An 18,924-nucleotide genomic window follows, 5' to 3' on the forward strand; every position below is an offset into this window, starting at 1 on the left:
AAACTAATATACCAAATATATCAATTATAAGCGGTTTCCCGGCAAAATTGTTATCATCATGTATTAGTCACAACATATTCTTTCAAATGATTGGTAATAAGAGTTTCCATTTCATTTTTGAAATTGGGGCGTTTCCAATACTGGTCTTTACCTTTAACCCTCGATCAATCCTTAAATCATCATCCATAAGATATAAAGTATCAATAAAATTTGATAAAAAATGAGTATTTACCTGTCCTTTGAAAGTGTTATCACAGAATTTTTGTCAGTCACATGAAATATTGTCATAATAACGACTATGATAAAAAATTGTCACATTTCAAGGTCTTATTTAGGTGGTAGAATGAGAGTGCACACACACCACTCCCCTAGAGCGTATTTTGAACAGGCGCTTTTTTTACAAACGCACACATGCCAATCTAACCACATTAACATTCGCATCCTTCTTGGTACCCATTTAACACCTGTGCGGAGAGTGGCAGATGTAGATTAATTATGAATTAATCCTGCAAGCACATATATGTATTTCTTCTTTATTACAGAAGAATTTGTCTTGGATAATGTGGAGGCACCCAAGGCTAAAAAGGAGGATGTCAATATGCCAAATGAAATAGCAAGTTTGGTGGAGAAAATGCTTAAGGAACAGGTTCACCAAAAGGTAGAATTCTATTTTGAACCTTGGATCTTTATGTGGGATAATATGTACAAGATTTTCTACAATGCCTTTGTTTTATTCCAGAATCTTCCACTTCTGTGTTCCATGTTGTTTTGGAATCTATATCCTTGCATGCAGGGGGCCTCGCCAAATGGGGGTGTGGGGTGGTGCGACACCCCCCCCCCCCACCTGTCAGGATATTGTCCGTAAAATTGCGCTGCCGTTGGGGGAAAAAGAGAAAAGGGGGAGGGAAAAAAGAGAGGGAAAGGGAAAGAAAAGAAAAAAAAGAAAAGGAAAGAAAAAAAAAGAGGGAAAGGAAGGAAAGGAAAAGAAAAGAGAAGAAAGAAAGAGAAAACAGAAAAAGAGGGGGGAGAGGAAAGACAGGAAAAGAAAGAAAAGGAAAAAAAAAGGGGGTAATTAATGGAAACAAAAGAAACAGGGGATGAAAGAGAGGAGAGAGGGGGAGGTAAGAGCCTGCGAGAGGAAGAGTGGGAGTAACAGAGAGAAGGGGATTGTTGGGTGGAGTCGTCTCGCCGAGGGACCAAGAAAGACACATGTAAATATGTTGCTGTGTCGGGTCAGCTGTGTCGGTATTCTTGCTAGATCCTCGTGTACTATATCGATGCTGAAGTTTGAAGTCGGTGAGATTTATATTGTCGGTCGGCCGACAAGTTTTTTCCCTACGAACTGTGACTTTTTATCTGCTGTGACTACAACTACAATACTTGTATTTGCTCGAAGTTTACTTTCCTATAATATCAGCTAAAGTAATCAGAGGTTTGAAATTTTTGGGGAAACTAAATTCAAACGAGGTTTAAGAGTCAACAACGGTACGACAAATCGTCTTCCTTTCTCTATATTGTGATGAAACGCCAAAAAATTCCGTTCTTGGCGCGGAAGGTGAAAACTTCATTTAGGCGAGTCGAGAACGGTACAATGAATCGTCTTTTTTATCTAATAATTTAAGGAACCGTCAAAGCTTCCGTGCCTCGCGCTAAAAGGGGAAACTGAATTCAGACAATAAGGGCTTATTAAGAGTAAAAAACGCTACAACGAATCACCTTCTTTCTCTAATAATTTAATGAAACGTCAAAACTTCCGCGCTTCACGCGGGAGGGAGAAGCTTCATTCAGACAAGGATTAAGAGTCGAGCACGGTTCAATGAATCGTCTACTTTCTCTATTTTGTGATGAAACGCCAAAAAATGCCGCTCTTGGCGCGGAAGGTGAAAACTTCATTTAGATAAGGATTAAGAGTCAAGAACAGTACACCGAATCATCTGCTTTTTCTCATAATTTAATGACACGTCAAAGAGGGGGGAGAACTTCATTCAGACAAGGATTAACAGTCGAGAACGGTACTATAAATCGTCTTTTTTCCTAATAATTTAAGGAAATGTCTAAGCTTGCGCGCTTCGCGCGGGAGGCCTAACATCCACACCCACCTCTAATGAACGTGCTCTGCTTTTTAAGTGATTCGCTTGCTCACTACTGCCCCTCCCTAAAATAAGATCCTAGCTCCGCGCCTGCATTAAAATATGTAGCTATGATGCTGACTAAGTTGACGAAATAATTTGTATATTTATGCAGTCGAGGAAAATGACCATTTTCTGATACGCAAGTATAGATAGTCCATAGGAAAAAACAATTTAGCCTTCGGCCCCGGGTTAATAGGGTTAAATTTGAAGATATTGGACATTTAATTTTGTCGGTAATTGGTGGCTAGTTTTGTCTGTAATCAGTGGCCTCTACACCCCCCCCCCCCATTGAAAACAGTCTAGCGACGCCCCTGCTTGCATGCATAATATATCCGCGTGTTATCACAAAATAACAACTTACTGGTAAGAGTGACCTGTAGCAGAATGTAATGAGTCTGTTTCTTTAAAGACGCAACAAACCACATTTTTGCGAAGCTTACAGAATTTACCAGGTTCAGTATATGACTATCTCGAAAGTGACTGTTGTGTAACATGACATCTTAAACGTTAATGGTAACAGAATGGTTTCTACAGAGCTATGACTGCCAGCATCACATATATATCCACCTCTGACAGCGGGTATGCTAATCTATAACAGTTAATGATATCACCGGATTATGTGTTACCGCATGAGTGTATATGAACTGCAGATTATCCATTAGACCCAGAAAGATGGAGAGATGGAAAGTAACAGTATTTCCAAATCCAAGAAAACATACATATGAGCATACCAGCTGATCTCAATCTTATTTGGTGTCAGGAGTGGGATGAAAAATCGATGTTAGATCCTGAGGCACATGAGAGTGAGAAAGATGTATGAAGGGGAAAAAAAGAAAAATTACCTTTATTGCAAAAGATTTCCATAGAAAAAATATCTTAAAAGGGAACAAAACCCCTTTTTTGTTTTACTTGCTGCTCCTTCAGAGACATGTTGGACTACTTCATAAATACTTGTTTGCTGCACTGGAGTGAATAAATATATACAGGATACAAAATGCTTATTTGCTTATGGGATGATTTTGCTCCGGCATACTCTGCTATTTAAAACATGATGCTACAGTATGTGATATAGAAGATTTCTTCATGATACAAGTTTGTACAAAGTGGTATTGAGATTGTCTTTAGGATACTGATGTTCCCATTATTTTTAATTAATTGTTTTTGATAATTGTTCATATAGATGTATATTCATTTGCTTCATTCCTCAGGAGAAAGGAACAGACAGTACTGAAAGCGGTCGAAGAGAACGAGTCTCACTAAGTATATGGGACTTTGCCGGACACGACATATACTACACAACCCATCAGGTAAAAGAACATTTTAAGAACATTAGATGCCTTGTAAATCATAAACTGTGGTGCCATGAAATTAAAGCAAATGCGAAAAGTGTTGTTAAATTCTGGAATTTAAAAAAGATAGAATACATTTTATTGACTACAGTCTCCCATGCATCCAGAATGGCATTCATGTCCTGGGATTTCTGTCTGATCAGTTTCAGTGTAGATATCTCATTCTCAAAGAAATTAGAAATGACTATTATTCCATTGTCTCAATATAATGCTTCAAATTCAGGGCACATGGATTCATGTACTTTTTATAAGCACATTATTACACCCTTATTAAGTATGTGAACAATTCATTTGTCCAGATTTATGTTTCTTGAAAATGTGACATATTGAATACATCTAAAAGTGTTTAACAAAGGTTCTAATTCAACAACTCCACCTTGCATTCATGAGTTATGAAAAACACACAAAAAAAACATCAAATTCACAAGGGGTATGAGTGATTCAGTTGTTAATCGTTCATATAGCTCCGTTTAATCTCATTTGAGAACGCCCCCTATCGGCAGAGTCCAGCAGCCTAACATGTACGATAGCCTATGGACTTTTACCCAAAAAAAAGTTGATAAAAATTCACTTTTTGTTTAAACGAAAAGCACATCCACCCCGACGTACGTTATCACTAGCTCTTTCATTGGAACCCTCATGTCACATTGACTTTTGAAAGTTCACGCACCGTAATTTGATGAAAATAGGTTGCAAGCTCGCCATTGCCTATATAACACATGTACAACAAGTCGAACTTTGGACTCAATTTACCACGCGATTGTAAGGTTATAAGTCAAGCACACAAAGGATAAGATAGATAGATAGAAGATAGAAATGGTTTTTATTAAAAAGATCATCGCAGCCAATGGCTGAATTGCGATCCATTTTACAAGATTATATACAATACAATTGTAATTCAAATTGAAATAACACAAAATATGACATAAATCAATAATCAAACATATAGACATATCATAAAAATTCATTGATCAGATTCAAATTTTTGTTAAAAAAAGAAAGAGATAGGGAGAGGTTTAGGAGAGGGAGAGTTGGAGTCGGATGACAGAGAGAGAAGGAGAGAAAGATAGAGAAGGGGGACGGGAGAGAAAGACGGAAAGAGATAGAGAGGGAGAGAAAGAGAGAGAGAGAGAGTTGAAGAGAGGAAGAGACAGACAAAGGGTACCTTATCATTACAGATGAGGGGAGATGGCAAGAAATATTCAGTAATGCAGAAAATTGAGATAAAAACTATCACAATTCATTCACATGGTTCAATCATAGACTGTGAAATTCTAAAAATATTGGTATTACATTTTATTCAAAAGATTTATAAAGTAAGGAAGAGAGCTGCACTGGAAGCGTTTTGTTTTATATTGGTATTGTTTAAACTTTGATTGAGATCTTAGAGAATAAGTGTTTTGTTGTCTAAGAGGTAAACGTTCTTTAAATTGCGGGTGTTTGACAAGTACATTTGCAAAGTCTATACATAACTGCTTACGTCTTGCTTCTAATGAACATAGATTGGACGTTTTCAATGCTGCTTCATAATTTTCATACTGACGTCCTAAAATGATTTTGCAAGCTCTTTTCTGAATACGTTCTAAAATATATATACATGAGTTTTTGGTAAATTACCATTAAAAACCGGTACTTCTTAAGGCAACGAAACATAAACAACTTCCTATTACACCTTTTTGTGAGATCGGATACAGAAGCATGAATTATCATAGATCACATCTGATTTGTTCATTATGTCCATTTCATCCAACCCCCCACCTTAATTTTTCCATTAAGTATAGGCAAGCATTTTGCCGAGGTAAGCAAAAACATGAATATTCATGAACACCATGGACTATTTGATTATTAACAGAGAGGTGCAATTGTGCACGAAATCAAACTCCCCTACTTTCAGTCAAGTATGTCATTGTATTAGGTTTATAGGTAGGTTTATTTTACTAACTGTTTAATTATCAGATATCAATGATAGTTTAAAGATATGGAAAAGATGCTTTTTTATAATTAGCAAAGCAATCTCACATACAAAATCACTATCAAGTGTCGTCTGATCCGCTGATTGCAGTCTGCTATATACGCGAACTAGCTACGTTTGTGCTGGCGAAAATGAGACAACCGGAGCAATATGTCCCACTGGTCCCTTATTATTATATAAATAAGAGAGCACATAGAAACAATATAGCATGGTAGTTATTAAATACTTATGCATCATTTTTATTCCCTTTTCTTGTAGGTGTTTCTGACATGGCGAGCCATTTATGTGATTGTCTTTGATCTCAGTAGAAGTTTGGATTCTGTCGTTCCTCATGAATCCAGAGACGAGTATTATGCAATGGTATTTCTTTATTTCATTTTATACTGCGTGGTAAAAAAATAAATTATGATTCACAGGGGATAGATACATGGTTGATAGTGTTGTGTTTCTTATTGCCAAACATTTCTTATTTACTGAATAAAGTATTAATATTGTGATAGCTCTTGTTCATTGACATTTCAACTTTTAAAAAATATAGCTTCAACTACCTGTTTCCTTCTGGATTAATACATGTGTAAATTGTTGTTGCAATTAAATCAGTGATATATTAGGTTTTTTTTCCTTTTGAGAGCATTGTGAGAACTTGTTGAAATTTCCATCTCCTAGAAAGTCCATCTCTGTTCAAAAGATTCAAGTTGGCCTACAAGGTCATCCTGCCAATATTCATTCATATTCATATTTATTTCATTTCCAACAGAAAGGTAAACAAAGATATTACATTTGATTTCATACATAATTCATTTTTTCAAGAAACTACACAAATAAACTTTGCACAGAATAAAATTGTTACAAGAATTTGTTAATTTCTGAGGAAATGGGGGGGGGGGGATCCACTAAAAAGCAGTGCTTGTAGGTTGTGGATCCCCCAGAAAAAATAAAAATATAAATGTTTCAAATTTTGCCTAAGAAGACTTAAAAAACACAAGACAATATTTCAAAACAACGTACAATTTACAAACACGAAACGAACAAGGAGAAGTGAAACAGATAAGAAGGAAAGGGGAAAAGGGGGAAGGAAGAAGAAGAAGCAGGACAAATCATGACCGGAAAAAGTAAGTTATAATGTTAATTTTGGGAAGGTAAGATCATAAGACCAAATAAATATTAAATTAATCGAGCAGATGATGAAGACCTTAATGAAAAATTAAGATGATTACCAACTGTTATCAGATTATTCTTGTATATTACTATAAGATTTGAGCAAAAATGTTTTTAGATTTTTCTTGAAAAAATTTAGGGATGGACTATTTTTAATACTTTCACTTAGAGAATTCCAAAATCTAGGACCATCATACATAAAAGACTTCTTCGCTAATAAAGTTCTAAAGAGTGGAAGGTGAATCACTTTCACAGTAGGGCATGTTATTAAAAGCGATCAACTTTTGAGAAAAAAAATTACCAATCATAATAGCTGGTAATATTTTACTATTACAAATCAAGGAGTACTGCTATTTCTCTTGATGTATTTGTCCTCAATATTATATATTATATTATGAAGTTTTTATAGAGGATTGCCAGGCTTCAAGCTTAGTTTATGTTGCAATCCTTCTTCATGATTATTATATGGTAATATTACAATGTAAGTACATAATAATAATAATTGATTCTTGTTGAGGGCTATTACAGAAAATCTCAAAAGAACGCTATTACAACCGAAAAGAAACATACAAATCATAACAATAAAATAAGGAACAGTAATTTAGATATTATGAACAAAATGAAATTTAGAAACTCAAACCTACATTATGGATTCAAGATGGAAAGAGTTGGGTTTTAAGTTTCTTTTGAAAGTGTCTTTTGTACTACATAGGCGGAGGTGTTGTGGTAGAGTGTTCCAGATGGATGGTCCAGCATAAGAGAATGAGCGTTCGGCTGCCTTGGTGTTGGTGCTTTGGATCAGTAACAGTGTCTGATCGTTCCGTGAACGCAGATGGCATCTGGAAGCTGGAGGAGTAGATAGCATATTTGACAGATAGTGTGGAGCAGTATGAATCATGCACTTGCATGTACACTAAAAGTGCTAGTTTGAATTCAATTTGTTCTTTTCTTTGCAACAAGCACCAGGTGAGCCGCTCGATTTTGGATTTTTTTCTTTTTTCTTTTCTTAAGTCTTTTTAGATCCTCGGCATTCAACATTTGCCAAAAAGGAATTTTCATTATCAAGCCTGCTCAAAACTAGAGAATGTACTTCATGACTACAAGCTTTACCTGTAAGGTACTTCCTCATATGACAAATGTTTCTCAGATGGAAATTGGCCACCTGAAACACTCTACGAATATGTTTCAACATTGACAAAGTCTGGTCAAAATAAACGCCAAGATTGTTAACAGTTGTTGATGGATCAACAGTGGTGTTTCCAATCTGCAGGCTCAAATCACCTGAAGGGCGTAGTCTGCTGGATGACAGAAGGATGATTTCTGGTTTGTCTTCATTAAGTTACAGCATATGGCTTGTCATCCATCGACTCAACTCGCCTATACATTTGTCCAGTTTATTGCAGGCTAAATCGAGACTAGCCTGATTGCCTGGATCAAAACTCAATAAATCTGAGTATCGTCTGCGTAAAGGTGAAACTGGAGACTATGGCGTTTGATGATATCTCCAACAGGTCGGATGTACATCGTGAAGAGCTGAGGCCCAGATACTGAGCCCTGCGGAACGCCGTTTCTTGTGTAATGAGTTTCAGAATATTTCCCCTTCACAGAGACACGTGAAGAACGTCCAGTGAGATACGATGTAAACCATTGAAGGGCTGTATGCTTTATACCATACTCAGTCTGAAGTCTGAATGCAGAATAGAATGGTCTATGGTGTCAAAGGCAGTGCTCAGATCTAGTATCATAAGAAGTACTGCCCTCTTCTTGTCAGTCTCTTGAAGAATGTCTTGCTTTACACGAAGCTGTTTCCGTGCCGTGGAAGAGCTTTTATGCTGACTGGAAATGTCAAGAAGCTCATGATCACGAAGATACAACGATAGTACATGATTGTGATAATGTGTTAATTTTATGATTTGATTATCATGCTGTAATCGGTTTGTTATTTTGTAAGATAATGAAGATAATAAATCAATTAATCATTCAACAAAAACAAAAACGAAAATCATGTTGGATATATATATATGCGTTACCCTTGTTAGCATGATTACAAAGCATAGTGGTTTGTGTGTTTTTATCATTGGCCTTATCATACATACCTCTTTACAATTAAAACACAGGCTAAAGGAGGTGCCAAATCAGAACTGACATGTCTAGAGTTCATCAATTTCTGGTTGTGTTCCATCTTCACCCATGCTGTGGCACCCTCCTCGGTCAGGAGTAAGAATACGTCTAAAACAGCCCAGAAATCTCCACCAATATTCATCGTTGGAACCCATCGAGAAAGTGTGAAAGGAGATGCAAAAGAGAAAAAGAAAAAGGTAATGGTTTATGATATACATGTACATGTATTTCGGTAATGAAATAATCATTTTTTTTAACCCCAGGAAGATCCATCAGTATCGGCTGTTCCTCCTGACGGTCCTGCAATTCTTGCTATCGTCAAGAGTATACCCCCGGCCTAAATGCTAAGATGTGCACCTCGTGGTACACATATTTTGCATATACTCTATTTTTATCGTGCAGTGATTTCAAACTTGTCTTGCCTTCGGAGCGACTTTTTCCAGGTCGCATAATTTGGAGGATTTGTTTAAAATTTAACCCAAGTCACATCTCTCATTCAGGGATATCTCTGAAGGTTTTTTTTTGTGTGTGTGTGTGTGTGCGACCAGCACACAACATATCGATTCACAGTATCACACCATATTCCAACTGACAACTCAGTTTGTTAAAAATAGATACAATAATTGCTTACGATATACTATAAAAAGATCCCAAGAGAAAGGTACCACCATCCAACTATTGCTATTACAATGATATATTGACAGCTAACTACAAACTGCCTGACACGCCTCTCCGCGTCCTCCGAATTGGATGGCACAGCCTATAGCCGCACAAAATAGACCGAAAGCGACTAAGTCACCAAGCTATCCCAGAGTGAGTTTAAAAAGGGGGTATGAAACTACATCAAGGTATTTGAAGGCATTGACATAGCGAGAATCTTTATACCTCCGAAGTTGCCAGGTACCCATTTCCACGAGGGTGAAGAGTGGCAAATGTTGATTAATGTCTTGCCAAAGGACGTTAGTTCCGGGTCGGGACTCGAACCCTCTACCCCTGCATTCTAAGTCAGGTAACTGCCTCAATATACCACAACACCTCTACCTACACATGATGTGTTTTGAAATGTGAGTGAGAACAAACGGGCAATAACATGGAGGATACCCTCGATTGATTGATTGATTGATTTTTATTTGTTAAGCTTCCAACATAAAACAATATACAAGAATAGAAGATAAAAAATTAAGTCAACTTGAACAGGATAACCCATGAAAGCTCAAGATATTATTTCCAGTGGGGTCCCTGACATACATGAACAAAATTATTAAGTTAAAATAGTAATATTTAAAGACAGATATGATAAGAAAAAAAAAACTTATTAAAGATAAGAATGATAATAATAATAACATTAAACTAATGATGGAATGATAATATGTACAAGAAGAAAAAAGAGAAGAAGGAAAAGTACTCTTCAAGATAGATAGGTTTATTAAGTAACTTAAAGGCTTATATAAAACCTTCGCACCATCTTCTAGAAATTTAGCTGGAATCATGTCTAACCCAGTACTTTTTTATACATTCAAGTTACGTTACTCTTTGAAAACAAATTGTTCACTGATTGGTAATGACTCGAAGCTGTTTTCATGTACACCTTTTCTTTCGTAAAAATCACGATACAATCATTGTCTGCGATTTGGAAGGGGGGAGTTTGTCTACTAATTTGGCAGCCACATTTTTAAAATAAGAATTAAATTCATAGTGATGGCCATCTTATCATGACATAATTCCCCATGGATTGTAATGACAGATTCTTGTTCTTTTCAGACTCTTTCTATAATATAATATAATTTTCAGGAATTTTTCATATCGTCGGTGGGGTGACAAAACCTCGTATCTCAATTTTTTTAGATTTAGATTTTTTTGCATAATTTTGTAGCTAATGGTCTACGACACCACCTGATAAATCCATGGAACGCCTCCTGTCTCGGTTTTTCACAAATCCACACAAACACCCTTAAACTAAACCTCGTAACTTTCCATGGAACGCCTCCTGTCTCGGTTTTTCACAAATCCACACAAACACCCTTAAACTAAACCTCGTAACTTTAACCCCCTTTGAAGCTGCACTGACAAAACCTCGTAACATAAGATACGTAATTCCTTTTCCTTGTAACTCACACACGGCCTAACAGTACCGAAGTTAGTGTATTCAAATCCTCGTAACTTATTCAACCAAAACCTCTTAACTCATTCAGAGTTGAAAGTAAGAACTCGTATCTCAATTTGAATAACAACTAAAAACTCGTATCTCAATGTAGATAAAAGCAAAAACCTCGTAACTCACTTTCAAATATAAAACAATTATTTTACTGTATTTCAACAATGGCATTAAAAATTGTATAAATATTCCAGTTTTAAAAAAAAAGGACGGTGTCACAGCACTAAATTTGTTGAGACAGGAAAGTTTTTTCGCTCTCCTGAAAATTCATGATTTTTGAGATACGAGGTTTTGTCACCCCACCAACGATATGCTACATTTATGTCAGATACACATAATACATTGACCCATTCTTCTTGGGCTACATCTAAATTTAACGATTCAATATTTTGCTTTTTTTATTTTCTATGCATTGTACAATTATTTTAAGTCATTTTTTGAAAAAAGTGAACTTTAGAAATAATAAATATTGGTAAATGGTCAGAAATATCGTACTACATCAGACCATTTTTAAAATTATTATGAGCTACATTCGAAAAAATATTTACATCTGTACATTCAGTTATTCCTGAACAATCAACAGCAGATTGTTGAAGATAGAAAGTTTCTTCTGTATATTTTTCATGGATCTGATCATAAGTCCTGTGATGACCTATAGCCAGACTCAAATTTTCTGTGTACGGTCGCTAATACCAAGATCAATGACACCACTTTGACTTATTTTGTTTTCTTTGCTACAAATAAATGATCCAGTAGAGAGGAACACGTATGTGTAACGCGCGTTGCGTCTATAATGAGTTGACTAAACCTGTGAAGACTCAACAAGTCAATATATTTTTAGCCAGTGGCGATTTGTGAAGAAGACAAATATTCATGTCTCCTAAAAGAATAATTTTGTAATCTTTCTTTAAAGGGACCTGGTAACATTGTTCAGATGAAATATAGTGGTGCTAAGGTAGTGACTTTAATGCTAGATGTACAATCAAAGATAATCTGAACATTTGAGTAAAAACGGACCATTACTATTCATGGTACAAATTGGGAAAAACTGATCTGATCGATTCCTTAATTCTCCCAACTATATATAATCACAATTTAATTACATTTTAGGTGAATGTAAATTGTCACAAAGCAATAAAATGGCTCACATTCCATTCCAGACATTCAAGTGTTGACAGATTTTGTTAGCCTGTTTTATGTCTTTTTTTCATGGTAAAACAGTTGGGAAAATTCAAAAATGGTTGGGAGAATTTACTGTTAATCACTGTTAGAAGGTGTCATACATTGACGCCTTCAAAGATAACCATAGATATCTTTGTGGTTTGAGAATTTTTTCCAGGATTTTTTGCATGTCAGAGGGTTAGTATACAGTAAAAGGAATATAGAAAGTAACATTTTATACAAAAATTAAGCAATTTTTTTCATCAACCTTCAACAACGTTACCGAGTCACTTTAATATATCAAGAATATTGAACAATTTCTCAATAAACAAATTGTTTTTCAGAGGTCTATACAGAACGCCAACAAGAATTGGTTTTGATCTTGGTATAAGCAAATTAATCCACAGGGATCCCGTATCTCCAGTACTTATAGCATCAATAATATTAAATGCAATATCATTTCTGATATAGAAACATACACCACCTCCAGAGCCAGAGGATCATGGCGTATGATTTTATATTCGTCTATTTCAATTTCTTTATCATTTGTGGAATTATTTAACCACGTTTCCCTGAAAGCAATAATAGACAGCCTTTAAAAAAATATTTAGAAAATTAACTTCCGATATCTTGTGTAGGATAGACCTCACATTACAGTTTAAAAAATGAAGACCTTTTAAACCTTTCTTCAAATTCTTGATAAAGAGAAGTGTTTTCATCTGTGAGGTTTGGCTGAATTGTCTTGCTTATCGCTTGCTTTTCAGGTGTAACGCGTGTTTCCTTCACATAATCCTCAGTAAAAAAATGAATCACAAACAGATGGCAGACAACACTTTAAACAATTCCACTTCTTACCTGGGCATTCATAATATAACCTACGGTACTCTGATAAACTTATAGCTTGACAATCAGTGTAAATTTACCACCTTTTACAATCAGGACAAAGAATTAGGCTGTGTTGATTACATTTGACTGGCTTATCACAGTTCCCAAACGGGAACTTTCATTTCCGACCCTCAACTTTCTTTTTTGGATCATCAATTGATTTTGTCAGACTTTCACTTAATCAATCATTACCCTTCTTACAAATTGAAGATATTTCTCCCAGTCTTTCATTTCCATCTTGGATGGTCTGAAGGCTGGTTTCAGTGGTGACCTCTGACCGACTGCGCTGAAATCCAAAAATATCCCAGAAACAGCTTCAGCATAGGATCTTTTTGGGCTGCTTCTTTGCTCTTCAGCATGAAGACTCTGGTTTTCTAGGTAGATTGCTTGTTGGTGATGAGGCCCCATCTGTTCTCGCTGGCTGCCAACTCCATCAGATAGTTGATCTCATCAACCCGCTTCTTGTCTGCTTCACTCTCCATCTACGATTGATGATCGTTGAGACTGAGACATTAAATCCCTCGGCAGCAACAGACTTGCCGAGGTCTGTGATTTGGTGGCAAACTTCACCAGCACCCTGGAGATGTTGTTGGTGCCAGAGTGAATGATCATTTCTCCCCCTGGCTTGAGATACTTGCAAGGCGAAGAGGTGAAGATGTCTCTCACTTTTGCACCAGGGAAAGAGACGCACTTCACATTCTTGCTGCGGGGAGATGTCTTCGGTCGATGTGTTTGATCATCGAATCTCCGACCACTACTACATCGTGTTTGTTGCAGATCACACAATGTCGGTGGCGGTAGCCTTCTATCTGCTCCTGGTATGGCGGTGAAGTAGTGATAGTAGTACTAGTAGATGTAGGCCAAGATTCTTCTTCACTATACTAGATCATGGAGTCTCTCACTAGTAGAACATCACACTGATTTTGGGTGTTGTTGGTTTAGAGAAAGACTTTAGGTGCTTTGCCTGGTATTCATGAAGTTGACCTCTCAGTGGCATTGATATCTGTTTGGGGAAGACACTCTTGGCACTGTTTTTGGATAATATTTCAAACTGATCGTGCGTTGCAATTGTCGGGAAATCAACATGTGGTGGTAAATACTTGTTGTGCCCACAGATTCCCTTGTTCATTCTCCTGACCGTTCATATGTTGTGCAAGTACATTGCTGAACTTCTTCTCGATTGTGTCTAGGCGACTATTCAAGTCTTTCAGCTGTTTTAGTACATTCTGCAGTAGTTGTCGGTAGTCCACATTATCCTAGAAGACACCATCTTACATTTCTTGTTTATCCTCCTCTACAACTACAGCGGCATTAGTGTTCCTTATTTCGTCTCTTGCATTTTGCAATTTTTTAACAAGGATTGCCTTTACTCCGTTTGCGTTTAAACTTTTTTTTTGTAGCTTGCAGAACGTAGTTGTTTCACACGGAGTCCACCTAAGTTTGTAGGCGCGAAGCGTTGCTATATGCGTTGGTATGGTCCTTTGCGTTACTAGTATGGCGCAATAAATTTGTGCATAATGTTTGGATGATACGCAGAATGTCCAAATTTGAAATATAAATTCGGTAAAATGATTAAAAGTGACCACAAAAAATATATATCTCGGAAAATGTTCACATACTATCGAAAAGAGTGCAATGTCCCCCATCATATGAAAATTTCCAAGATGTAAATATATAACAGTCAAAAGAAAGTGCACTACAAATGAAAAAAATATGGAAATTTACGGAGCACCGAAAAAACATGTCTGTCCTCTCCAAAATCTTGATATATACTCAATTTACAATAACAAGACCGAGACCAAAACAACAAAGATCAAACAAAAAGTACCATACCCTGAGTTAGACTGACAGCTTCAGTCTCTGATATCGTTGGATGTTCACTCTTTACGTCTTCATATATCCGTTTCGGCTGCAATATTACACTCCCCGGTTATGTAAAATATAGCAAAAACTGAAATATATACTATGACTTACGTTAGCTTGCTCATTTAGCTCCTGAATTAACTTTTAATTCAAGAAACAATTTTCTTCAACATGAGTCGTTGTCAGGTTGCCAAATGTCAGTTTTATTAAAGAAATTCCCCATACCAGATGGTTATAACCCTGAGTGGCCATTACATTGGTCATTCAGATTCAGTTAGACAATTGGATTGGATTGGAGCAATATCTGATTAAAAGGTAATGAATTTAAACAAATATTCATTTCATCTAAACAGTTTTTTTTGGTCATACGTGCACCCTAAATTTAATCATTACAAATATGTTTTTACACTGATAAGCTAGAAAATGAAAATTCATTAAATTTGTACTACCAAACAAGTGGGAGAGGACCTCAAAAGATATGTCACAGAGTTGCCAAATTGTGTTTCATTGATAACAACTTCAAAATGTTTAGACACATTTTTGTTCAATTCTTCACTGATCTGTTACTCTCATTTTTTTCCTTGTATTAAAACCGATGAGAAATCATGGTGGACTTTAATTGCATCATGCTATTTCATATTTGCATTCTTTGTGTTTTCATAGATCATCATGTTCTCATCTAAAGTGGTCGAGGTTTGCATTTTGACTAAAATGTGTATTTTCTGTTCATTTCACTCTTTTTGTCTTCTAGATTGGCTCTGCCTTTAAGAAGATCCGTGAACATATCATGAAGAAGCCGTTTGAATGCCACGTGGTCCCCAAGTATTACGCCATTGAAAACAGCTTAGAGGACAAAGATGAAGAGGTACATCACAAACGAGAAATTTAAATTGTCACTGAGGACGAATTAGGTGGTCTGTTATTTAATCTGAATAACTGGAAGACTATAAACATCTTTGAAGGAGATAAAATCATAAACATGGGACGAATTGATGTTGCATTTTAAATTGATGATCATGATGATGGTGATAGGGATGATGACGACTAACGATTAGGGCGCACTCATGCCTTGTAGAATCATGATGTGAATGAAATTCACCTTCCATAGGCATAACACGCAGATGAAGAACATTCTGACACATCACCTTAAAGATAAACTTTAGTACTGGTAATGCGATTGCATTGTGAAAGAAAAGGTGTGGAAAGGATCAAAAACAGTTGATCATGTAGCAAGTATTGGTGTGTACTGCAAGGTTCTGGAGTCATCAAAATCATAATAAATTTGACCGAGTCTTGGTAAAGTAACAAGCACTCACATAGAAAGCTATATATGGGACAACACACATGGTGTCGGGGCTAGTACTATCTTGATTTCCTTGTCTTTCTATGCTCATTACTCAGCCAGTATACATTTTCTTCCAAAATTGTTTGGCACATGTCATTTATTTGTAATCTTGAACATTCAGTGTAAGTTTCGTTTGATTCTGTGAGAATTTTTTTTCTTTTACCAGTACTGGAGTTTATCTTTAAATGGCAAAATGAAAGGGACTAATCTTGTAAAAAATTGTCTTAGCTACAACATATCAAAATTTGGAAGAAAATCAATCAACATTTACAGAGATACAATCAATTTTCCATAAATATGATGACGTCATAATATGCAAATTCGTATTGTGAGTTCCAAGGCCATTATGATAATGTCACAATAAACTTCAATAAAGGCCAAATGAGACATGAAATCATAGTTCCGACTCATACTCTATCCTGATATGAAGAAAAAAATTGGGGGTCCCGGTGCATCCCAAAGAGCTATAATGGATTTTGTATAGGCTTGTTTTTGCCCATATATACTATGTATTACAAGAGCTCGCGCGCACGGACATTCATCTCGAACGAACGCTCATTCCGTTATTAATGGTCATAAAGAGATAAACATGGTATCAAATTGTTTGGAAAAAATGGCGATTCTATGTCGCGTACGGCCATGACAAACGAAAACATGCGCGCATGCGCATGTGTGCGATTTTTTGACAAATGCTCAAAATGGCCTGAAATGTATGCAAAATGAATTTGAGACAATTTGGAGCATTTGTTAATTGCGCGCGTTAATTAACCTGAAATTGACCGTACGGATATTGACCTTGCTCATGCTAAATATGAATGAGAAGTGACTTTCCGTTATGAAGACATGGCAATAACTTGAAAGTACCACCAAAAAAAATGGCATCTGGATGAAAATGTTATTGTCACGTCTCATAACAAGGACCTATGACTGCATGTGCCAAAATTGAAAGAAATTACCAGCACAAAAAAGGGTGAGAAATAAAAATAAGGAAAGAAAGAAAGAAAATTCTGATGAAATCAATAGGTGGTCTGTCAATGTCAATGACAGACCACCTAATAATCATACAATATCATAATTTATAGAAACCCTGTAGCTAAAGTGTATTAATACTGATTATCCATCCAATCCAGTTACATCCAAACCAAAAAGTAAAGTGGCTTTTCCTTGCAGTTACAAAGTACTGCACAAATTGCTCCAAATATTTGGACCACTTCAACGATAATACATGTTTATCACTTCAAAGATTTAAGCTCAGCAGTCCATTGTTCTGTAACAAAATACAATCTACACTTTGTATCTTATCTTGGATCAAGCCATTTGGATGAAATGTGATGGATTTTTAGACTCAGATATTTTTTGGGGGGGCTTAATTGTCCCGATTTTTTAACTATGGCATATATTAAGATGCTCTTTCAAACGCAAAGAGCTGACATACCCACTCTGTTAATATCTGACTTTTTACAAACATAATAAAAGCTGCTCACTTTAAGATGTGATGTTTATTACTTTTTACCGAAAATCTCAATGTTTTGTGATAGTAATCCTAAAATATAACTTCACTCAAAGAATCATATTCTCAAAACTTTTTCAATTTCATGCTAGTTTCCTAGGAGTTATTCAGAAAAATGATATTTCCTTTATTTTAATCTACTGCACATGAAAAAATTATATTATTTAAGTAGTACATGTGATAATACCAACATTGATTTTCATCCACTGCGCTTGACGAAAATCAGTTACAGGTATTTACTACCTAAAGTCAACTGACATTGCTTTAGAAAGTAGTTATTCCACTTAGAAAATTTGACACGAGCTTAATTCTTTAATTGCCTCTGTTAATAATAAAACTGCACAATGTGTTTGTTTTAATGCCTTAATAATTGTGGAAGAAAAATATCACTTCTTTCATTACCCATTGTTGATTCTTCTCCACATGTATGTGCTACATCTGTACAACATCTGTACAATTTCCTCTCTTAAGGTGACATTTTTGTGCAATGAACATGCTCAATTTAATTTATCGTTGAATGACATTGCCTTAATTATTTTGATAAATAATTATCCACATCTTTGTAACATTTTTCTAAATCTTTACTAATATTTCTGTGTGATGCATACATGCCAACTGTTCAGATTAAAGAGGAACATTCCTCTTTTTGGGAGAAGATAATTATCATTTTAATGCAGGTGTTCCTTTTCCTGTACAAATTTGTCTGTAGTATTGAATAGGAGAGTTAGGATTGTTCCTCTTTTTTAAAAATTGGCATAATTTGTACAGATTTCTGATTTTCAGATGTTGGCATGTATGGTGATGTAATCTATTGTTAATTTGTTATATTGCTTTGGTATTTTTAAGTTTCATTATGATGTAAATATCTAATCACTTTATAAAACAGACAATATCAGCCTGCATGTCACGTTCTGTTTTTTTAAATAATTAAACCAACCAATACTTACTTTCCTTTGTAGCTGGTCGCGTTGAGGAGACATATTGAGAAAGTAGCGATGGAAGAACCTTACATGGGAGAAGAGATTCCACTCAGATGGCTCTTATTTGAGGAAGCTCTAGCTGCAGATAAAATCAACTACATGTCATTAGATCAGGTAGGACTGCAACGTTTATTCTTGCCATTTTCAAATATTTTCGTCATAGTTACGTACAACTCTCATGGTATTGTTGGGAATATGTAATGCTCTATTATTTAAATGCATCAATGATACCATTTCAATTTTGAAAATGGCCCTTTTTATGCCTGTCTTTAATAGGATATAGTGCCTTTAAA

The 18,924-nt window shown here is 35.8% G+C and overlaps 1 protein-coding gene and 1 long non-coding RNA gene across 2 annotated transcripts in view; one reads left to right on the plus strand and one right to left on the minus strand.

The window, feature by feature from the left end:
- The first annotated feature begins 3,356 nt into the window (after positions 1 to 3,356).
- Positions 3,357 to 18,924, plus strand: part of LOC105446680 — a 52,234-nt gene continuing 36,666 nt past the window's right edge. Inside the window, exons 1-5 of the mRNA XM_030994327.1 lie at positions 3,357 to 3,439; positions 5,712 to 5,813; positions 8,729 to 8,929; positions 15,548 to 15,661; positions 18,611 to 18,745. Coding sequence (XP_030850187.1) covers positions 5,811 to 5,813; positions 8,729 to 8,929; positions 15,548 to 15,661; positions 18,611 to 18,745 — 453 coding nt within the window. The 5' untranslated portion in view covers positions 3,357 to 3,439; positions 5,712 to 5,810. The remainder of the gene's footprint in view (positions 3,440 to 5,711; positions 5,814 to 8,728; positions 8,930 to 15,547; positions 15,662 to 18,610; positions 18,746 to 18,924) is intronic.
- Positions 10,594 to 11,015, minus strand: LOC115928016. The gene is made up of 2 exons (XR_004065822.1): positions 10,766 to 11,015; positions 10,594 to 10,694 (listed from the first exon to the last, which is right to left on the minus strand). It is a non-coding gene; the product is annotated as an uncharacterized LOC115928016 (long non-coding RNA).

This window comes from Strongylocentrotus purpuratus, unplaced genomic scaffold, assembly GCF_000002235.5.
Source record: "Strongylocentrotus purpuratus isolate Spur 01 unplaced genomic scaffold, Spur_5.0 spur5_scaffold_21, whole genome shotgun sequence".
NCBI lineage: Eukaryota > Metazoa > Echinodermata > Echinoidea > Camarodonta > Strongylocentrotidae > Strongylocentrotus > Strongylocentrotus purpuratus.